This window comes from Ahaetulla prasina, chromosome 4, assembly GCF_028640845.1.
Source record: "Ahaetulla prasina isolate Xishuangbanna chromosome 4, ASM2864084v1, whole genome shotgun sequence".
Lineage (NCBI taxonomy): Eukaryota > Metazoa > Chordata > Lepidosauria > Squamata > Colubridae > Ahaetulla > Ahaetulla prasina.
In genome coordinates this window covers 29,725,918-29,750,116 of record NC_080542.1, presented here as the reverse complement: position 1 = coordinate 29,750,116, position 24,199 = coordinate 29,725,918, and the positions used below count along the sequence as shown (strand labels likewise).

At 36.2% G+C, this 24,199-nt stretch overlaps 2 protein-coding genes across 2 annotated transcripts in view; both read left to right on the top strand.

The window, feature by feature from the left end:
* LOC131198132 (vomeronasal type-2 receptor 26-like) overlaps nucleotides 1-3,207 on the top strand; it is a 29,593-nt gene extending 26,386 nt beyond the window's left edge. The window contains exons 8-10 of the mRNA XM_058182637.1: nucleotides 525-651; nucleotides 2,309-2,433; nucleotides 2,578-3,207. Of these exons, the coding sequence (XP_058038620.1) occupies nucleotides 525-651; nucleotides 2,309-2,433; nucleotides 2,578-3,207 (882 nt within the window). The remainder of the gene's footprint in view (nucleotides 1-524; nucleotides 652-2,308; nucleotides 2,434-2,577) is intronic.
* A 6,905-nt stretch (nucleotides 3,208-10,112) lies between these two features.
* On the top strand, nucleotides 10,113-22,856 carry LOC131198130 (vomeronasal type-2 receptor 26-like). The gene is made up of 7 exons (XM_058182636.1): nucleotides 10,113-10,349; nucleotides 11,424-12,239; nucleotides 13,216-13,425; nucleotides 15,026-15,152; nucleotides 18,253-18,377; nucleotides 18,522-19,114; nucleotides 22,832-22,856. The coding sequence occupies exons 1-7, from the start codon at nucleotides 10,113-10,115 to the stop codon at nucleotides 22,854-22,856; spliced, it is 2,133 nt and encodes a 710-aa protein (XP_058038619.1).
* Nucleotides 22,857-24,199: the final 1,343 nt, after the last annotated feature.

The following is a 24,199-nucleotide window of genomic DNA, read 5'->3' as shown; positions in this document are numbered from 1 at the left end:
TTCTTATATATAGTGCAACTCCACCTCCTCTTTTATTTGGTCCATTACTTTTAAATAATTTATATCCCTCTAGCTGTAAGTTCCATTTGTCAGTTTCATCCTACCAAGTTTCCGTAAGGGCAACAATATCATATCTGCCCTCATTTACTTGAATTTCTAATTCACCCTGTTTATTCCTCATACTCTGTGCATTGGTGTATAGACAGTTGAGTCCATTTTGATTGACCTTGTGTTTACTATCTACATAACCTGTGTGGTGCATGACTGCCCCTACATAAGTATATATATGGTCTTATGTAAAATATCTCCAAATTTGGAATACACACGGATACCTATAAAATTGGTAAAATGTAAAAAAATATTCATTATTCAGTGGTTTTGATGATGAAGTTGATGGGGAAAAAATCCTATATCCTTACAATTTGCATTCTTTATTTGCAAAATGTTGGTCAACCATGATTTTCCATTTGTTTCAAAATCCATGACTGAATGCTAATATTTTCCTTCTTTCATTTATTGGGCAGACTCTACCTATTTCAGTGTGTACTGACAGCTGCCCCCCTGGTTATTTCAAGAGAAAGCAGGAGGAGAAACCATTTTGCTGCTATGATTGCCTTCGATGTCCCAAAGAAAAAATGTCAAGCCAGAAGGGTAAGAGACCTTGTGAACCAAATTGACTTGTTTTCTTTACTTGTTAATAGATTTCAAACCTTTCAACAAAGACTTCCTCAACCAATTGAAAGGAAGACTTTTGACAGAGTTAAGGGTTTTAAAAATCTTAAATGCAAGTTTTGATCACAAAGTTGTGTTTTCATTACTCTTATAATTGTGAACAATTGTTAAAGTAGGCAGTCACTGAAAAAGGATTACTTGTGGCCCTTTTTCTCAATTTCCCATCTCTTTGAAATGCTTATCAGAGTGCTGGGATATTTGGCAAGAAAATTGATGTATGTATTTATGTTCATTGGACAACAAGTGATAGCAAGACATAAGGCAGTACACAATGGGGAATTCACTTTGAAAGGAAGACAGTATTGGCCACAGAGCTCAGTTTGTTGTGGTTAGCATTTCTTAGGGAAGTGCTACACTGTGGAGAAAAATAAAACCCCAGAATCTTGAGGCAATCTTTTTGCTCTGTGATGGAAGGACTTGTCAGGCACAGGACAACCAGTACTAACTGACAGTGATGTCCAATAAATGACTGAAAGAGATTCTTCAAAGGTTGTTAATATGGGATTTAGTCACAAACATAGTTTTTATCACCATGGTAACGATGAGCAAATACTGTATTTTTTGGAGTATAAGACTCACTGGAGTATAAGACAGAATTTTTGGGGAGGAAAATAAGAAAAAAAATCTGCCTATCAGGTATTCATTTGGCTAGTGTCCTTAGTCTGGTCAGCTTCAGCACATTAATTTGCTGGTTTTTGATCCCCTGCTTGTAGATAAAAAACAGCTTTTAAGGAACAGCTGAGCTGAAGCAGCAGTGAGAAAATGAGGCAAAATGCAGAGACATTGCTTCACTCGCTAGTGCCTCGTTAGAGCTGAAAAAAGCTTTGAAAAAGCTACATATGGAGTATAAGACACCCAAATTTTCATCCTCTTTTTTGGGGGAGGGAAGGTGAATCTTATACTCCGAAAAATATGGTATTATCCAATGCAGTGGTTAAATGAGGGCCATCTGTAAAAAATTTAGTTTCTCTTACATTGCAATTGCAATCTCATCTTCTAAACAGTTAATCTCCCAATCTTCCTACCCCATTTGATTCAGAAAGCTTCAGAAATGTTTAATGTAAGGAAAATAAGGAATACCTTTCCTCCTTTACTTCAATAAACATTGTATTCATGAACATGACCTTTATTTTTATTTTATCATACAGAAATATAAACATTGAAGAATATTAGAGATAAACTATTGGAGTATCTGACTTCTCTTATATTTAGTTTTATTCATATTAACTTTATTAATGTTCTCTAGAACACCTTGTAAAATATTGGCATAATAATAAAAATAAAGAAATACACAAAGACACCTCATTGGTCTGCATATATTTTCCCAAATGTTACATAAATTTCCCCAATGTAATGCATGAATTATAAATAAGCAACTTGAAGTGAAGTCATAAATAAATACATCCAGTAACATAGAATTCCCATATAATCGTGTGTTCCCTTATGTACCAAATACAATAATAGAAAGTCAGTTGGATGATATCAGAGCCAGACTTGCTTCCAGAAACAAACTATGTAGTCAAACTAAGAATACTATCGTTATTAACATATATAAATGTATATCCTTAATTTCTAGATATGGCTGACTGTTCAAAGTGCCCAGAAGATCAATATCCAAATAAGCTCCAAGATTCGTGTCTTCCAAAGAAAGTGGTTTTTTTGTCCTATGAAGAACCAATGGGAATAGCTTTAGTCACTCTGGTATTTTTTCTCTCTCTCTGTACACTTGTGGTGCTGGCAACATTTTTGAAGTATCACCATACTCCCATCGTCAAGGCTAATAATCGAAATCTCTCCTATGTTCTGCTCATCTCCCTCCTTCTCTGCTTCCTTTGCTCACTGCAGTTCCTTGTTGCACCTGGAAATATTATATGTCTCTTTCGACAAATTAGCTTTGGCATCATCTTCTCAGTGGCTGTGTCTTCTGTGCTGGCAAAAACCATCACTGTGGTTCTGGCTTTCATGGCCACCAAGCCAGGATCCAGGATGAGGAAATGGGTGGGAAGAGGACTGGCCACATCCATTGTTCTTTCTGGTTCCCTGATTCAAGCAGCCATCTGCATTATATGGCTCTTCACATTTCCTCCTTTCCTTGATACTGACACTCATTCAGAAATTGAGGAAATCATACTGCAGTGCAATGAAGGCTCATCTACCATGTTCTACTGTGTCCTGGGCTACATGGGCTTTTTGGCAGCTGCCAGTTTCACAGTAGCATTTTTCTCCAGGAATCTCCCCAGCAGTTTCAATGAGGCCAAATGTCTCACTTTCAGCATGTTGATCTTCTGCAGTGTGTGGCTCTCTTTTGTTCCATCCTATCTGAGCACCAAAGGCAAATACATGGTGGCTGTGGAGATTTTTTCCATTTTGGCCTCTAGTGCTGGATTGTTGGTCTGCATTTATTTCCCCAAATGTTACATAATTATTGTTAGGCCAGAGTTGAACAATAAAGAACAATTAATAAAGAGAAGATAGTAATAAACAAAAAAAATATTTTCCTTTATTTCTTACAGATGATGATGATGAAAAGGAGGAGGGGGAGATAGAGATGTAGCTCAGATTATGAACAAAATTTGATTGGATTCACATTACTTAAAAATCAAGACTGAATCCCAGATAAAAGAAAAAAGGTTGTTTGTAGTCTAGAAATGTTTGGAATGACATTCCTGGACATGGGTCATTAAAATAGGAACATTATGCATTATATTGGATGCTGGATTGTTGGTCTGTATATATTTCCCCAAATGTTATATAATTATTGTTCTGCCAGAGCTAAAAAGTAGGAACAATAATAAAGAGAAAATATTAATAATACACAAACAAAAGAATCATATTTCTATTATTTCTGTCTTTTAGCATCCTTTCTTTAAAGTTCCTAAACTTTAAGTCACTGACTCTGGGAAGGAAACAGAAATTTGGGGTATTTTTGGTTTATGAGTAAAGGCTGGTTGGTTAGTCCTTTTTCAATAAAAATTGAAATTCTGAGAAATGAAGAGGGCATATGTTTATTTAAGGAAGCAGCTTGGGTTTTGAGGAAAAAATGACTTAGTTGAAGATCACATTTTATAATGCTTTTGTTTAGGAATGAGCTAAACCTTACGGAAACCTTAAGAAACAAAAAATAATAACAGTATAAACCTAAACACTTCATTTCCATTATTTCACTTTTGTAATATTTCTTCTTTTAAATTTCCATTATCTTTAGCACTGATATTCATACTCTATGGACTTTTTTGTGGCATACATCTTGAAAAGAAAATTCCTGGAAATGTTCTAATGTAGAATTAGTATAGAAAGTCCATCATTAGCGATATAAATAGTTTTATTACATTTTACAGGTCATGCACTTAAAAAACAACAAAGTAACAATCAATAGAAGGAATAAAGAGTAAAAAAAGCATAAAATAGAAGTATAAAAAAGTATAACAAAAAAGAAAGAAAAACACAAATATATATTGGGAGAAACTTTCAACTTCTATTTCTAAGGATATAACAAATTCTTACTATAGATTCTTAGTTTAAAGCTGTAATAAAATGTCAATTTCCCTTCTAAATAGAAAGGAGGAAATAATTTTTTTAAAGTATTTTTTTCACTTTTTAAATTTTAACAGTCATCAAATCCATAAATCAAAATTTGACTTTTCTCCATCTCATGAAAAAAGTCCACAAAGGCTTCCAGTTACAGATGAATTTCTTCGGTGATTTTCTCTGACAAGGGCATTAGTCTGGTCATTGTTACCAGGTCTGTCATCTTTATTAAGCATTCCTATATTGCAGGTATCATAGATCTTTCCAATGTTGTGTGTATAAAAGTTGTGCTGCTCTTATCATACTTAACAATAAAATACCACATTATTTTTCAACTGTTTTATCCATAAACCCTAACCAAAAGGTTTCTGGTCTAAACTGAATATTGATTTTAAAAAAAATGAACTACTTTACTTGTCCAACATTGTTTAGGTCTTTTACAAGTCCTCCAAAGATGATGAAAGTTCCCTATTTGAGTCTTACATTTTCAGCAATTGGTTGGAGATCCTTTATATGTTTTATCCAATTAATATGGGGACAAATACCATCTATACATCATTTTATAGAAATTCTCTTTGAGGTTATAGCATAAGGTAAATTTTACTCCTGTTATCCACATATCTTCCACTGATCAATTGGTATTATTCTGTTTACTCTTTTGTGACATGTGTGTTGAACAGAAAATTATTGGAAGTATTCTAGTTTAAAATAAATAAGTGTAGTAAATGTTTATCAATCAGTCATAACCAAGCTTTTTTGAAATTGATTGATTTAAGGGACTCAATATATAAGTTTATCGTGTACTACTGAGTCAAAAGCTTTGCAGAAGTCTATGTAGATTGCATCTGTTGCTTTGCCTTGATCAAGATTAGTAGTCCATATGTTTTTGCAGTGGAGAAGTTGTAAGTTACATGATAATTTTTTTCTGAAACCAAATTTTTTATTAGAGAGTATGTTGTTTGTTTCAAGGTGGAGGGTAATGGACTAGTTGATGATAGATTCCATTACTTTACAGGTGACGCAGCATAGAGAGATTGGTCTGTAGTTTTCAACTAGGCTGAGATCTCCTTTTTTGAAGATAGGGATGACTGTGGCTAGAGACCAAAGTTTGGGAAGGGAACCAGTCGTGAAAGCTTTATCAAAGATTATGCTTAGGGGTTCTGCTATATTAGTGGAGAGTTTTTTTTAAGAAGTATGCACATATTCCATCAGGCCCAATAGATAAAGATGGTTTCAGTCTGCGAAGAGCTTTTTCAACATTATCTTCTATGAAGTCTATATATGTTAAGTCATTGTAATCATTGTTGGTACGGTTGGGGAATGTTGGATATGTGCCATCACTGTTAATGAAGACTGAGCCAAAGAATGTGTTAAAGAGGTTTGCTTTAACTGTTTCATCATTACATTCTTTGCCGTTAGATTCTTTTAGTGGTGGGATGAATCTTGTTTCTTTAAGTTTATTGTTCACAAAATTATAAAAAGCATGATTGGAATTTGTACGCAGAAGGTCTTCTTCTTGCTTTGTGTGGTAAATGGTGCATTCAGTTTTTATCTGATATTTTGCAAATATTTCTATAGAGGTTTTTGAAGTTTGCTACATGGCCCTTTTTGTTTTTTCTCCAGAGGACTTTTTTTTGGATTGAAGTTTTTTTATTGATATGGGTAATTTTATTTTTTTTTGGTGGTGATTTGTGGTACGTATAGTTTGATGATTCTATTGATTTCAAGTAGGAAAACTCTGTAGTGGTCTTCAGCAGTGATACAGGATAAGAATAGATTTTGCCAGTCAAGCGATGAGAGGTTGTTGTTTATAAGGTCATAGTTGGCTTTTTTGAAATTGTAGTTAGGAGTACTATTATTATGACGATTTATGTGGGGGTGTATATTGAGACAAAAGTCTATCATGCAGTGGTCACTGTTGGAAAAGGGTTCTTTTATTTGAGTTTGTGTTGTTGCAAAAGATGAGGTCAAGGCGGTTGTTGAGTCTTGTATTGTTAGTTACTAGTTGTTCAAGACCTAGGTCTGTAAAGGCGTTATATAGAGTAGTATGGATTGGTTCAGTCGTACATTAATTTGTTACCCAGTTAATAAAAGGTAGATTTAGGTCACCCAGGAAGATGAGACGATATGGGCAAGAGGTTATCAGCAGGCATAATAGACTGTAGATGATTCAGAGGAAAAGGGGAAAATAACTATATTCATATTTGTGTGGGAAATCCAAAGCTGGTTTTGCTTCTTATGTATCAATTTAGTTTTTTTCAGTAAAGTATTATACTCTTGGGAAAAAAATGTCCCAGGAGTTTCTTTTTCTAGAAATACCAATTTGACAATCCTGAAGAAATGTAGTTTCTTTTTGCACAGCAGGTGATTCATTCTATAATGATGTCCATAAAACTTAGTAGGAAATTTCAAAAACCGTCAGGCAAGCAGGCCTTTGATGTTCTTGGACTTGTGTGGAGATTGTCACTTCTGGAGGATTTTCACCTTCTCAGAGCCCAGATTAATGCCAGTAGGGGAAATGTGGTGGTCCAAAAAATCTATATAGATCCATTTGCCATGTCTGGCAACAAGATGATGCTTTCAGAAGAATTGTAATAAAGTCTGAACATGTTTTTCATGTTTGGATTAGAATAGAGCATGAGTTTTAGAACAGAGAACAGAATGCTGGGCATATCAGCTTCAGCTGCTTGAATGATTGGAGTTTACCTTCTTGAAATGGGTTCTCCCTGAGAAGGTACCATGTTCTCCCTGAGAAGGTACCATGATCTCAGATTCCTCTGAGATGAAGCTAGCTGTGACAATTACTAATTACAAATAGTTTAAAAACAACATTTGTCTATAAGTACTTTGGGCCTACTTTGTCTATAAGTGCTATGGGCCTACTACAGAAGGTCAAAGTTGAAGATGACATTTCTAACAAATCTAAAAGGTTACTTTAGGATGAACTCTTTATAGCAACTTTTAACAATGTTACATATCCAAAGTGTCCCATCAGTATTAAGCCTTCATATGTTCAAACATTGCTCTGACATTTCACCAGTCCATTTTGGAAAATTAAAACTGAATGTTCAGTATATTATAAATTTGTTAATGCAACAACCTTGCTTTTACTCTTTACCTATCTTGAAAGGAAATTAAGTCAGAGAGTGCAGACATAGGTACTACATGACTGCTGGGTTTTTCCAGAATTGAAGGAATACCTTCATGGGCATCCTATTGGCTCAGACAATATGGTAAAAGGGAATGTCATAAGTTGGCTGAGGAAGAGACAAAATGTATAAATGTTCTTTGTTGTGTGTGTGTGAGAGAGAGAGACAGCTTTAAACTCTCATCCATTGTTGGCAGAAATATGCAAGGAATAGCAATGATCATGTATGAGATTGACTAAGATGGAAATAAACTGAAAAAGGTACAATAGTGTAATATATAATTCACTCTCATTAATATAAGACTTATAGGAGATAGACAAAATAGGAAACAGACAAAAAAACATGTTTGTCAGAAGAATCCGCATGAGCAAAAAGTCACACATAGCCTAACCACCGCACGATAGGAAATTTACTTTGATGGAAATTTATATAGCTTTGCGAGTAATAGGACACAAGATATTTAGCTTCTGAGAACAGCAGCAAGGGGGGCAAAGGGGGGCAACAAGGGGACAGCAGGGGGCTGTCAATAATATAACCAATCATGATATGTTAAGTGTCTGTACAACCATATATAGCAACTTGTTTTTCTCTTACCTGTTTCCGGTACCTGAAAGAGTATAAGAATGTCTGTGTCTGTTCTCACCATTGTTCAGTATTGCTTATCTTACATGCCACTGAACCTTGCGTAATAAACCAGTTCTGCTCACCCAGGAATTCTCTGTGAATCCCTAAATTCCATAACATGTAGAAAAGAAAACACAAATAATAAAGAGCTCATTTTGTTTATGTATGCTAATATATATTTCTTCCCAGTTCGGATATTGTACATTTTTCCAGGCAATGGAAAATCACCAGGATTGTTCCGTTTGCACGTGCTACCAGAAGATCTGGTGATTTGGAATCAGATTTTCTCAGTCATTTTTCCTAGTTTATAGAAATGGGATATCAGAAATCTTCCTTCTTTAGAAGTCTTTAAAAGAGAAAGATCCTTTTTTTCACATTTTTAAATAATATTTAGTCATTCTAGATAATTGTAATGGTCATTGTAATTAATGTTAGTTCCATCTGTTTGATTTGATTGAAGGACTTTAAATGGATATTAAGTGGATATTTAAATGTAAATTGTCTTGAGATGTTTAACCAAGCATTCTGCTCACAAGTCAATGTCCAATTTTCCTAAAATGCCACTAATGGGTCTTGTTTAGAACTTTCTTTTAGTTAGATTATAATCTTACAGTGCCAAGGATTAAACAAACCAAAACATTTCCTCAATTTAAAAAGAAACTGGAACTCAAAACTGTCATCTCAAGAGCACAGTTTCTGCTTTAAGATCCTGTTTATATGAACATTGGCAATAGTTTATATTTTCACCCTTGGAAATAGGCAAGAACCTCATTAATCTAAAGAGAACTTTTCCTAGGAACTCACTGCAGCTGTGAAGGCAACTGCAAGAGCAAAAAAATGTTGCGAAAAGGTGACATGATTATACCTTCTTATTGTTTGAAACATATTTTTTGGTTATTTTTTTCCTGACTTTAGAATGAAGCCTGAATTTTCTCATATTTGCCATGTCTATTTTCCTTTCCTGACAAAAACTTTCTTTCATTATAAAATGGCTTACTGACACATCCACCATTAGTATTTCATTAACCATTTGAAACTTGCAATTTTCTCTTACCATTGTAATTACCAAAAAGACTACTATTAACTTTCCTTCTCCTCAAAGTCTTGATTGGCCAATTATACTTGGAAGAATGAGAGCCAAGTACTATTGGTCAGCTACATATTTTTCAGAACCATTTATGTTTTAAGATTCATTACAGAATAAAAGTCATGTGAGGAAGAGAGAGATTCAATTCAAGCTTAGTCCACATTTGGGAACTCTTAATCATTATATCGAAATGAGAAACTTTTTCAAACTGGGGTTATTATTAATTATGATGATATTGATTCTCTTTGTGCTACAATTGTCACGTATAGCTTGTAAAACTCAGTTAAGGAACTGCAGAATCCAAGATCCTATCCCAATTGTTCACAATTATTTACAACCAGGTGATCTTACAATTGGTGCCGTTACTTCTTTTGTCTTCATAAACAGAGATATAAAAGGTTTTGAGGAAGATCCTCATCATTTGCTTGCCTTTGATTCCTTGTAAGACATTATTTTATATATCAATCTATGTAAATTCTTTGGTATAGCTATTCTAGGCATCACAATGGGCTACTGTGATAAAAAAAAATTCTTTCCCAGCAAAAGTTTAAATGATGCTATGTTATTTTACAGATTATAAAGTATTTTCTTGTACTTGATAAAGAAAAAAAAAAACCCCAGATACACTACGTACTTAAATTAAATTTTAAAAAATCAAACTAATCATTCAGTTTTTCATGACTAGTAGATTTAGACAAGACAGGAATCCCTCTCCCAATCCTCCAGTTCCTTCCCTTAGGATAGGAATTACAGCATTAGCCTGTAAAATGACTGCACAGAAGGTTGTATTGAACCAAAGGAATAATAATGTACAGTTGGAAATGCATCATATTTTATATCAGTAAATAAGACATACAGTTTTCTTCTGTTTTTTCATGATATTTAATTTCCCTGATTCATGCAAATTTTTATTTGATACACAACCTTATTTCCTTTCCAGAGTCTTAATTAAATATTATCAGCATATCTTGACTATGATATTTGCCGTGAAAATGATCAATGAAAACCTCCAGCTCTTACCTAATATCACTTTGGGATTTAATATCTATGAGAGTTATGGTGGAGAATACACCTATCATGCCTCAATGGAACTTTCCTCTAGTCAGAAACAATTCATTCCCAACTACAAGTGTGGCATCCTGAATAAACTCATATCAGTTGTTGGGACTCCTGATCCTGCAATTTCTTATGATATGGCAAATATTTTAGTTCCATGCAAATTCCCATTGGTGAGATGCATTAATGATATGTTGTTCACACTTTCCTTTGTCTTTTCAGATGGGGGGAATTATACGACCTTAAGATATTTTTAATTTTATGTACTCTATGAAGTATACTTAAGAAAATGTATTTAAACCTGATAAAGCAATGTGAACTCATTTAAGAATTTATTATAATGATAGGGAAATTTCAAAAATTGACGGTTAATAAGCTTTAAAAATAGTGTATTAGGTAGGAGCTTGGAGCTCTGTAGTTTCTCAGGAAAGATGCCCATGTGATGAGAAAATATGTATATTTCTGAATTTTATTTATTTTGTTTTCTGACATTATTAGATTTATATCTACCTTTGATTCAGTTATTCAAGGAGGCATAGGCAATGCCTTCTTCCACTGTTGGTCCTTACTTACTGAGTAGAGTTGGATCCACTATCATGTTTTGTCTCCCCCCCCCCAATAGCTCACATAAACTGGAGAAAAAAGAGATATTTGAAGAGGAATTGATAGGACTTTCCTTGGAGATATAGTACCAGGAAGCGCATAAGTAATACCAGTTCATACAAGTGTGAAATAGGGTAAAGCAAAATATAGATTGTACAGTTTCTTTTTTAGAAAGGCAGCTAATTTTTTTAAAAAACTTGAACTTTTTAAAAGAGTATAGTTTCTTAACATATAATCCATGTATATAAACTCGTTCTTATTTGAAATTGTATTATTTATTATTTCGTTATAATGCTTTATTTCAGTTTTCCAAGTAGTATGCTGACCATGGTCTTTTGAACTTGGTATCAAGTAAAAGATTCCTAACTAAGGAAGTACATATAATAATAAGAACAAAGCAGGGATTCAGATATCACTCTCTTTAATAAAATCAAATTCAGGGAACAAAATTTAGATAGTCATAGTATTAAAGATTTGGAAGGAAATAAATGGAACATGTAGTCCAGTTATAGGGTCCTAAGTATTTCTTTATAGAAATTATGTGAAAAATATGCTGACATACTTCAGAGGATTTAATTTGCAGAGAATACACATTTTCTTTGTGTTTCTATTTTTTTTAACCTACATAATTTTAATTTCCATAGTTTCCAACTGGCTTTTCCCCTTTCTACTACAACATGGTTCCAAGTGAAAAAATATTTTACATGGGGATTATTCGATTACTCTTGTATTGCAGATGGACATGGGTTGGGGTACTTACAAAAGGCTTTGAGGCATTGTTTCAACACCTAATTGTTTCAATTTTTCCTTTCTACGGCATTTGCGTTGCCTTCTTGGAACAATTCAGACTGCTTTATTTTGACCATTTTTTTGATGGTTTGAAATGGCTTGTCAAAAGCTTTCACATTTATGTTAACAGCAAAGCCAATGCTATAGTAGTCAGTGATAAGAATCTTCTACACTTAAGATGGTTGTTACGTCTACCTGAAATAGAAATGATTTCTACAAAGCCTAAAGGTAAGGTGTGGATTATGGCTTTCAAAGAGGATCTTGCATCATTCTTTTATCATAAGAGCTGGGATATCCAAGGCTTCCATGGTGCATTGACATTTGCAGCTTATTCAAATGAAGTTGAGGGATTCCAAAATTTTCTCCGAACAAGAAACCATTTCTCCTCAAAAGAGGATGGTTTTCTCAAAAATGTGTGGGAGCAAGCATTTGGCTGTGCATTTCCAAATCCATCTAGGAATGAGAAAAATGATGATGTTTGTACAGGGAATGAGAAATTGGAGAATCTTCCTGGGGATTTTTTTGAAATGAAAATGACCAGTCATAGTTATAGTATATACAATGCAGTACATACTGTGGCACATGCTTTACATGACATGGAGTTGTACCATCAATGTAGGAGAAAGTTAAATGGCAGAAAACACAGTCTTCAGGATCTCCAGCCATGGCAGGTAATTTTATGAATAATCAAATATGTTGGAAAAAGAATTTGAATTGCACTGGTTTTCTAACAGCCTCTTCATCACAGAGAGCAGTAGATGCATATGTTGGGTAGGTTTTGTCTTTTACAACTCTCTTTTTTTAAATTTTTAAATTTTAATGTTTTTCATGCTTCGAACATCCCAGCTCAATTACTGTGTAGCTGCCTTTCTGGTAGGTTATACATTGTAAACATACTGTGTATGTGTTACCTATATCTTCTTGCCCACCAAGACATATATAAGAATTATTTACTGCAGAGTTTTTTTTTAGAGTTACAAAATCTGCTTGATCAACTTAAAAACATCTTTAGATCAGCTTCCCCCAACCTTTTGGGCACCAGGGACCAGTTCCATGGAGAGAGGTTTTTCCACGGACTGGAAGGGCATGATTTTGTGTGCTGACTGCATCCTATAGATAGGGCTTTGCTTGTACACATGGTGCAGTTTCTGGCATGCTGTGAATCAGTGCCAGTCCATGGACTATGGGTTGAGGATCCCTGATTTAGATGAGTCAAAGAATATTTGGCAATCCCATCCATACTATATAAGACAAGGATCATGCTTTCAAAAATCCATACTTTAAGAGGAATCAGAGCCAAAAAGATCAATTAAATTCACCTATGAATGAAATGTATAACATTATAAGGCATCAATATTTATTATTCTGTTTCTAAGTCACAGTTTTTAATATATGTATATTCTTGGGCTGGGTTACTTTTAATTATTGAAAGTTAGTGTATAACAGATTTCTTTTTGGATCAAGGTTGACAGATATACAATAAATTCTTGAGCGAGACACTAGCATATTAGAGTAGGAGCAGTCTGTCACATATGAAAAATAGTTCAAATAAAAAGATGGATATGATACCCCATAGTACTGTACCATATATAGAACTTTGAGAGTTTTTGCATATTTTTCCATATTCAGCTTCACTTCTTTTTGAAGAGAGTCTCATTTAATAACAGTGTTGGCGATGAAATTTCTTTTAATGAAAATCGAGAATTAGTTACAGGACTGGATCTTGAGAACTGGGTCATATTCCCCAACCAGTCCTTACATCGAATAAAAGTTGGAAAGCTGGATCCCTGGGCTGCTGAAGACCAAATGTTCACCATTCATGAGGAAGCCATCACCTGGCCTAGCACTTTCAATCAAGTATGTTCTGAAGATAGTTAATTTTGTTTGAAATGATTGGATGATATGAAAATAGCTCTGTCTCATTTAATATTTAAAGAGAAATTATCAGTAAGGTAAGAACTGAAAATTTCTGAAAAGTGGATATCTAACTGATTACATAAAGCAGTATTTGTTTTGCAAGAATATGTTGCTATCAAGCTTAAAAAACGACAAAGAATATGTATGAAGTTTTCATACCTATATTATTGTAGAGAAGCCATTCTGGTGAAAAGAGTTAAGCCAGAAGTCCTGTTTTAGAAATGAAGCCAATTGGGTGATGTTGGGTCAGAAACTTTGCAGTATGTATAATGTATGTATAAGAATACTAAGATTCTTGTTATCATGACATCATGTATCATGTGAGGCAAAACAGACCATCATAGTGCAACAATTTTTGAACCAAGCTACCACAAATGGGCTAAGTTACAGAATATGTGCAAAACCTGGAAACCATGTGTCCTGAGGAACTGAAATATTGGAAAGTTGTGGCAGCTTTAGTCCTACTGGCTGCTGCTACATTGCTGAATACTGCTGCAGTCACACTAGCCTCATCTTCAAATATTCAGTGACACTTTCCCAGCCAGTTTCACAATTAGTCATTCCTTTCCCAACCTAGCAGCAGTCACTTACTTGCCTGCTAGGAAAGGAGGGGGAGAGGAGGGGAGAAATGAAGGAAACAAGGGAGATTTTTGATGGTCCCTACCAGTTTTCACAAGAAAAAGCAATCACTCCCACTGCTTTTTTTTGCCCTTTGATTTGATTTAATTTTATATTTATTTATTTTATTTATCAAACACAACAGTATATATAAGTATAAGCATGAAATAACTATACTAATTGGATACAATCAAAGGGAACATTAGGACAGGAACGGTAGGCATGCTGGTGCTCTTATGCATGCCCCTTACAGACCTCTTAGGAATGGGGTGAGGTCAACAGTAGACAGTTTTAGGTTAAAGCTTTGAGGTTTTTGGGATGAGACCACTGAGTCTGGTAGTGCATTCCAGGCATTAACAACTCTGTTTCTGAAGTCATATTTTCTGCAATCAAGATTGGAGCGGTTCACTTTAAGTTTAAATCTATTGTGTGCTCGTGTCTTGTTGCGATTGAAGCTGAAGTAGTCTTTGACAGGAAGGATGCCCCTTTTTGTGGTCATTCTTTGTTTAGGAAATGAAATATATCTGAATAATGACCCAATGGGCTACTGGCTGCCTAATTCCTTCTTCATTTTATATAAAAGTTTTGCATTGTCCAACAATAAGAGTATATATGTTTCAGTGTCTTCAAAAAAGTTTTCACTTTTTCTGGAGTTCTGTTGAAGTACTTTCACCTTTGGAGAATGGTCTTATGTAACATATCTCCCAATTTGGAATTACACAAGTATACCTATAAAACTGGTAAAATGTAAAAAATTATTCAATATTTAGTAGTTTTAATGATGGAGTTGATGAAAAAATATCCCAAATCCTTACAATTTGCATTCTTTATTTGCAAAATATTGGTCAACCATGATTTTCCTTTATTGTTTCAAAATCCATGACTGAATGCTAACATTTTCCTTCTTTCATTTATTGGGCAGACCCTACCTATATCAGTGTGTACTGACAGCTGCCCCCCTGGTTATTTCAAGAGAAAGCAGGAAGAGAAACCATTTTGCTGCTATGATTGCCTTCGATGTCCCAAAGAGAAAATGTCAAGCCAGAAGGGTAAGAGACAGGGGTACAATGCTCCCGGTTTGGACTGGATCAGGCAATCCAGTAGCAATGGGGGCAGGTAGTTCGGAGAACCGGTAGCAAAAATCCCCCCCCCATGCCCACCCAATTGCCTGGTCCCCACTTGCCTACTTGGCAGCTTCCTGCTTCTTTCGGTCTCTATTCCAGCTTTGCTTTGGCTGCTGCAGTCAATTGCATCAGCTGGCAACTGAATTTGCCTGCCTGCAATATATCTCTTGCTGGACTCGCTTAAATTTTAAATTATCGAATTGATTTTATGGGTTTTAAATTTTCTGTAAATTTTAAAATATTTCTGTTAATATTTTATCTATAAGTAGCCATATCGAGTAGGTTTTTTAAGGGTTGTTTTTAGTTTTGGATTGTTGTTTTCTTTCTGTATTTTATTCCTGGCTGTACACCGCCCTGAGTCCTTCGGGAGAAGGGCGGTCTATAAATAAAAATATTCTATATTCTATTCTATTCTATCTCATCAGTGAGCAACTCAATCTTCCTGCCTTTTCCCTTGAAGTAAGTAGGGGGGGGGGCGCTTTAAAAAAATAGTTAATTGGGTTTTTTTTTAGGAGTTTTATTTTTTTTTTAGACATAGCAATTGAGGAAGTTTTAAAGTTAAGGAAGCTTAAAGTTAAGAATGTTTTAAATTTAGCTGCTTTTATCTAAAAATATAAATAAAATAAAATAATAAGATATTTGTGCAGCTTTCTGAAATTTGGTGTGTTTCTGTAGTGTTTCTCTAACTACATAAACACACAAAATCTCACAAAGCTGTATGTGGCATTTTGTATGTGTGTGTGAGTCAGTTGTGTTGTGTTGTGTTGTGTGTGTGTAAAGTATGAAAGTTGGTTTTGGGGCTTTTTGTGGCTGTGTGAGGTTCCAGCTTGTTGCAGGGGCCATGTAGGGTGAGGTGCAGTCGCTTATACATTGTGTGTGAGTCAGTTGTTTTGTGTTGTGTTGTGTGTGTGTGTAAAGTGTGGAAGTTGGTTTTTGGTACCTCTTATTGTTTTGTGTACTTTATTTATTGTTTTTATTATTTATTATTATTGGCCGCGCCCACCCAGTCATCTGACCACTAAGCCATGTCCACCAATTAAGCCATGTCCACAGAACTGGTAGGGAAAATTTTTAGATTTCACCCCTGGTAAGAGACCTTGTAAACCAAATTGACTGATGGTTCCACAAATTACCCTGGGCAGATCCATGAGCATATAATTATGGCACCTGACTTGTTTTCTTTACTTGTTAATATATTTCAAACCTTTCAATAAAGATAGATTCCTCAACCCATTGAAAGAAAGACTTCTGACAGAGTTAAGGTTTCTTAAATGCAAGAATTGACCACAAAGTTGCATTTTCATTATTCTAATAACTGTGAAGAATTGTTAAAGTAGGTAGTTATTAAACAAGGATTATTTGTGGCCCTTTTTCTCCATTCCCCTCTCTTTGGAATGCTTATCCGAGTGCTGGGATATTTGGGAAGAAACTTGATGTTTGTATTTATGTTCATTGGGCAATAAGTGATAGCGAGACATAAGCCAGTACATAATGGGGAATTTACTTTGAAAGGAAGATATAAAGCTCAGTTTGTTGTGGTTAGCATTTATTAGAGAAGTGCTACACTGTGAAGAAAAACAAAACAAAAAAAGCCAACACAGTTCTGGGCTGCATAAACAGAGGGATAGAATCAAGATCATGTGAAGTGTTAGTGCCACTTTATAATGCCTTGGTAAGGCCACACTTGGAATATTGCATCCAGTTTTGGTCGCCACGATGTAAAAAAGATGTTGAGACTCTAGAAAGAGTGACAGTTAGTTAGAACAATTAATCCGTGGAACAACTTGCCTCCAGAAGTTGTGAATGCTCCAATACAGGAAGTTTTTAAGAAGATGTTGGATAACCATTTGTCTGAAGTGGTGTAAGGTTTCCTGCCTGGGCAGGGGGTTGGACTAGAAGACCTCCAAGGTCCTTTCCTACTCTGTTATTATTATTATTAAAATCTCAGGATCTTCAGGCAATCTCTTTGCTCTGTGATGGCAGGACTTATTGCCAGGCACAGGACAACCAATACTAACTAACAGTGATGACTGAACAACAAATGACTGAAAGAGATTCTTCAAAGGTTGTTAATGTGGGCTTTAGTCCAGGGGTGAAATGATGCCAGCTCTATCTAGCTCATGGGAGCTGGAAGCACCAGCAGTGGGTAGTTCGAAGAACCGGTAGCGCCAGTGGTTGAACACTGCACTCTGTTGTCATGTCCCAGTTTTGACCATCTGGCATATGCAGAAGGCTTTGCGCATGCACAGATGATGGTGCGCACACAGACATGTGCACATCAGCAAACCAATAGAAAAGGTAAGTACATTTCACCCCTACGTTAGTCACAAACTTCTTTTTATCACCATGGTAACTGTGAGCAATTACTATCCAATGCAGTGGTTAAATGAGGGCCATCTGAAAAACATTTAGTTTTTCTTACATTGTAATTGCAATCTGCTCTTCTAAACAATAAATCTCTCCACCTTCTTACCCCATTTGATTCAGAAAGCTTCAGAAATGTTTAATGTAAGGAAAATAAGGAATGCCTTTCTTCCTTTACTTCAGGAAACCTTGTAGTCATGAACCTGACCTTTAATTTTATTTCATCATACAAAAATATAAACATTGAAGAGTATTACAGATAAACTATTTGAGTATCTGACTTCTCTTATATTTAGTTTTATTCATATTAACTTCATTAATGTTCTCTAGAAGACCTTGTAAAATATTGACATAATAATAAAAATAAAGAAATACACTAAGACACCTCATTGGTCTGCATATATTTTCCCAAATGTTACATAAATTTCCCCAATGTAATGCATGAATTATAAATAAGCAACTTGAAGTGAAGTCATAAATAAATACATCCAGTAACATAGAATTCCCATATAATCGTGTGTTCCCTTATGTACCAAATACAATAATAGAAAGTCAGTTGGATGATATCAGAGCCAGACTTGCTTCCAGAAACAAACTATGTAGTCAAACTAAGAATACTATCATTATATAACATATATAAATGTATATCCTTAATTTCTAGATATGGCTGACTGTTCAAAGTGCCCAGAAGATCAATATCCAAATAAGCTCCAACATTCGTGTCTTCCAAAGAAAGTGGTTTTTTTGTCCTATGAAGAACCAATGGGAATAGCTTTAGTCACTCTGGTATTTTTTCTCTCTCTCTGTACACTTGTGGTGCTGGCAACATTTTTGAAGTATCACCATACTCCCATCATCAAGGCTAATAATCGAAATCTCTCCTATGTTCTGCTCATCTCCCTCCTTCTCTGCTTCCTTTGCTCACTGCAGTTCCTTGTTGCACCTGGAAATATTATATGTCTCTTTCGACAAATTAGCTTTGGCATCATCTTCTCAGTGGCTGTGTCTTCTGTGCTGGCAAAAACCATCACTGTGGTTCTGGCTTTCATGGCCACCAAGCCAGGATCCAGGATGAGGAATTGGGTGGGAAGAAGTCTGGCCACCTCCATTATTCTTTCTGGTTCCCTGATTCAAGCAGCCATCTGCATTATATGGCTCTTCACATTTCCTCCTTTCCTTGATACTGACACTCATTCAGAAATTGAGGAAATCATACTGCAGTGCAATGAAGGCTCATCTACCATGTTCTACTGTGTCCTGGGCTACATGGGCTTTTTGGCAGCTGCCAGTTTCACAGTAGCATTTTTCTCTAGGAATCTCCCCAGCAGTTTCAATGAGGCCAAATGTCTCACATTCAGCATGTTGATCTTCTGCAGTGTATGGATCTCTTTTGTTCCATCCTATCTGAGCACTAAAGCCAAATACATGGTGGCTGTGGAGATTTTTTCCATTTTGGCCTCTAGTGCTGGATTGTTGGTCTGCATTTATTTCCCCAAATGTTACATAATTATTGTTAGGCCAGAGTTGAACAATAAAGAACAATTAATAAAGAGAAGATAGTAATAAACAAAAAAAATATTTTCCTTTATTTCTTACAGATGATGATGAGAGAGACAGACAGACAGACAGAGATAGATAGATAAATAGATAGATGGATAGATAGATAGATAGATAGATAGATAGATAGATAGATAGATAGATAGATAGATAGATAGATAGATGCAGCTCAGATTATGAACAAAATTTGATTGGATTCACATTACTTTAAAATCAAGATTGAATCCCAGATAAAAGAAAAAAGATTGTTTGTAGTCTGTAATGGGATGACATGATAGCTTTGGTCACGTTGGTGGATGATCTCTGGAGGGCCAGGGACAGGGGTTATTCCTCTGCCCTGGTCCTATTAGATCTTTTAGCGGCTTTTGATACCATCGATCATGGTATCTTGCTGCGCCGGTTGGGGGGATTGGGAGTGGGAGGCACCGTGTATCGGTGGTTCTCCTCCTATCTCTCCGACCGGTCGCAGACGGTGTTGACAGGGGGGCAGAGGTCGGCCGCGAGGTGCCTCACTTGTGGGATGCCGCAGGGGTCGATTCTCTCGCCCCTTCTGTTCAACATCTATATGAAGCCGTTGGGTGAGATCATCAGTGGCTTTGGGGTGAGATACCAGCTGTACGCTGATGATACTCAGCTGTACTTTTCCACCCCGGGCCACCCCAATGAAGCTGTTGAAGTGCTGTCCCGGTGTTTGGAAGCCGTACGGGTCTGGATGGGGAGAAACAGGCTTAAGCTTAATCCCTCCAAGACGGAGTGGCTGTGGATGCCGGCACCCCGATTCAGTCAGCTACAGCCACAGCTGACTGTTGGAGGCGAGTTATTGGCCCCAAAGGATAGGGTGCGCAACTTAGGTGTTCTCCTGGATGAACGGCTGTTGTTTGAAGATCATTTGACGGCCGTCTCCAGGAGGGCCTTCCACCAGGTTCGCCTGGTTCAGCAGTTGCGCCCCTTCCTTGATCGGGATGCCTTGTGCACAGTCACTCATGTGCTCGTTACCTCTCGCTTGGATTATTGTAATGCTCTCTACATGGGGCTCCCCTTGAGGTGCACCCGGAGGCTTCAGTTAGTCCAGAATGCAGCTGCGCTGGTGATAGAGGGAGCTTCGCGTAGCTCCCGTGTAACACCGCTCCTGCGCAGACTGCACTGGCTACCTGTGGCCTTTCGGGTGCACTTTAAGGTTTTGGTTACTACCTTTAAAGCGCTCCATGGCTTAGGGCCTGGGTACTTACGGGACCGCCTGCTGTTACCTCATGCCTCCCACCGACCCGTGTGCTCTCACAGAGAGGGACTTCTCAGGGTGCCGTCCGCCAAGCAATGTCGGCTGGCGGCCCCCAGGGGAAGATCCTTCTCTCTGGGGGCTCCCACCCTCTGGAACGAACTTCCCCTGGGTTTACACCAAATACCTGACCTTCGGACCTTCCGCCGTGAATTGAAAACACATCTATTTATTCGCGCGGGGCTGGCCTAAATTGTATTGGTTTTAAATTTATTACTAATTTTAATGGGGTTTTTAGTTTTATATATTTTTAAAGTTTTTAGGCCAACTATATAATAAGTTTTTTAATTTGTATTTTAATTGTATATTTTTGTATCGTTTTGTTTTATCTTGGCTGTACACCGCCCTGAGTCCTTTGGGAGAAGGGTGGTATAAAAATTGAATAAATAATAATAATAATAGTGCCTAGACATGGATCATCAAATATTACCACTGTGCATATACCCACATACATGCACATATATGACACAGGGAAACATCACAGTCTAGTTTGAATGTATACATATACATGACCAAAAAAATGTTGTGAATTTACAAGATGGATGGCACAAGGAACTAAGCCAGTGGTTCCCAACCTTTTCTTGTTTGAGGCACCCTTGGAAAGCCTTTCAAAAGTTCCCGGCACCCTTATAAGGAAATAGAGTCTAAGCTGTTATAGAATCTAGTTGTTCTGCTATAGATACTTCGAAACCTCCTTCCAGAGGGGAACAAAAGAAACAGATCATAGCCTGGGTGTGTGGGATCTAAAACAACACTTCAAGCTCTAAGCACATAGTGATTATAAGCAGTATTCTGAATAACGGGAAGTGAGCTTCCTATAATCTTCTCAGCTCTCCATATCACTATTTATTTATTTTAATTGTTTTTATTCAACATTTTCATCCTTAAATCATAATTACATTTTTACAGCTTTTCAATACCAGCATTTTTAGTAATATCCGCTATCTTTCGGCCAATTATATACATTATATACATATGTATTTTGTTTGTTACATATTTATATAATTAATGCATTTTATATACTACCTACTACACATTAAATATTACATTTCATTATAGTATCTTCTCTTTTACTATACACTGTCCATTATTTTTCAATTTCTTTTCCAGCCAATCATACCATATGTTCCATATTTCATAATAAATCATTTCCTCTCTGTCCTTAAGTTCCATCATTAATTTATCTGCTTCTGCATACTTCAGCACCTTTTTTATAATTATTGTGTTGTTGGAGTATATTGTTGCTTCCAGTTTTGGGCAAATGAAATTCTAGTGGCCATAATTATGTGGAGTATGAGGTATTGAATTTCTTTAGTCATTTTTTGTTTTATAATCCCTAACAAAAATAATTCCGGTTTCATATCTGTTTTTCCCCAGTCATTTCCTCCAACCATTTTTTAATTTTAAGACAGTAATCTCTTGCTTTGGGACATGCCTACCATATGTGGTAATATGTCCTTGTGCATGATTGCATTTTCAACAGTGCAGTGAATTGTTTGGAGACATTTATATGGGCATCCCATCTTAGGCACTGCTACCACCAAACCAAACAGTGATGCAGTTTGTTAAAATGCTCCCAATCATGCCTCTGTAAAAAGTCACCAGGACAGAAGGAAAAAGATGTGCTATCCTCATCTGATGCAAGAAATGCAAATGCTGGTTTGCATGCTTAATAATGTATGAAAAGACCAAGTCAGATTGACCACCTCCATAGCTGCAGCCTTGAGACAAAGTGGAGTAGGACTATGCCAGCTCTTTATAAAATCAACAATGATCTCCTCTGTTTTGTTAACATTTAAAACCAGGTTATTTTTATTGCACCTGTCCACCAGAGCCAGTGGTGGGACTTGAATAACTTAACAACCAGTTCTCTGGCTGGGTAGGCATGGGTGGTTGGTCATGTGACTGGGTGGGTGACATCATTCATCACACCTAGCCCCGCTTCCCAGCCACTCACCTCAAAAGCAAGGTAGGATTCAGCCATCATTGGCTGCCCCCACTCCCCCCATTTTCAGGCTGTTTTTTGGCCCAAAAAAATGGCCTGGAAAACAGCCTGGAAAACAGCCCAAAAAACGAGTGGGGGCGGGGCCAGCCACTGGTGGGATTTGCCAGTTCACCAAACTGTGCAGAATCTTAACAACCAGTTTGCCTGAACCAGTATGAACCAGCAGCATCCCACCTCTGACCAGAGCCTTCATCTCCTCCTTATAAGAATCTTCATTGTCATTCCCAAGAAGCCCTACCACTGCTGTGTCATCTGCATACTTCACAATACGATTCATAGCAGTCTTACCACAGCAGTTATGGTCATCAAGGTGAAAGTTAACAGGCTAAATACACATCTCCTGTGGGAGATGGAATTGGAAACTTTCCTTCTAACTTGCAAAAACTGTGGCCTATCAGTAAGGAAATCAAGTATCCAGTTACATTAAAAAAAACCCTATTAAAACCTAATAGACCCAGTTTGTTCACCAAATGCTGAGGAATAATTGTGTTCAATGCCGAACTAAAATCAACAACAGCATTTGCACATGAGTATTCATCTCCTCCAGGTGCGCCAAATTAAGATGAAACATATAAGAAAGTGAACCATCTATAGAGCGGTTATTATAAAGAAATAATAAACAAATAAGTGATAAATTATAAACAAATAAATCAATTTATATCATGTGAAAGCTTGAACATGCTTGACATGTTTTATAAATGGATACAATGAAAATAGCAACATAGGAACAAATGATTTTTTTTTAATTCAAAAAGTTTTACAGAAAATTTTCCCCCTTTCCCCCCCTCCCCTCCCCCCTCCCTTCACAACCCCCTTCCCCCCCCCCCCCGACTTCCCGGAACGAGCACAAGGTATAGTTAAAAATAAAACAAACATATGCTAAAAAATTTTCATCCCAACATAATTATACTCCTACAATTCTCATCAGTTCCTAACTTCCCCCGAAAACAATCAAGAATAATACATCATAATCATTCAAAAGCAGTCTGATAACTCTTAGTCTGATATCTACTTTGAATATAGTCAATCCATTTTTTCCATTCCTTTAAGTATCTTTCTTGCATATTGTCTTTCAAAAAGGCTGATATTTTCACCATCTCAGCCAAATTGGCAACTTTCAATATCCATTTTTCTATTGTAGGTACTTCTTTTTTCTTCCAATATTGTCCTATTAGTAATCTTGCTGCTGCTATTAGATTTAAAATCAATTTAGTCTCAATTACTGTACAATCCGTAATAATTCCCAACAGGAAAAATTGCGGCAGGAACTTTATCTTCTTTTTCAAAACATTTTGTAAAATCCACCAAATTTTTATCCAAAAGGCCTTTATATCCTTACAAGTCCACCAAATATGAAAATATGTAGCATCATCACAATTACATCTCCAACATTTTGCTTGCATATCTGGATACATACACGATAATTTCTTAGGATCTAAATGCCATCTATAAAACATTTTATAAAAATTTTCCCTCAAATTCTGTGCCTGCGTGAATTTAACATTTCTAACCCAATTTTTTCCCCAAGTTTCCAATAATATTGGAAATATTATTGGAAATAATATTGGCTCCTGAAAATTTTGTGCCCACTTTATCATACAGTCCTTTACCAAGTCCCTTTCAGAATCAGGAACAAATGATAAATTTTTAAAATAATATTAACTGTCAGCTCTAAGACTGAGAGAATTTTGATGAAAAAATAATGAAAAAAATTATGTGTCCTTTTAACGCAAAAATAGCAGCGATGAAGGCTAACACAACTTTGTCCAG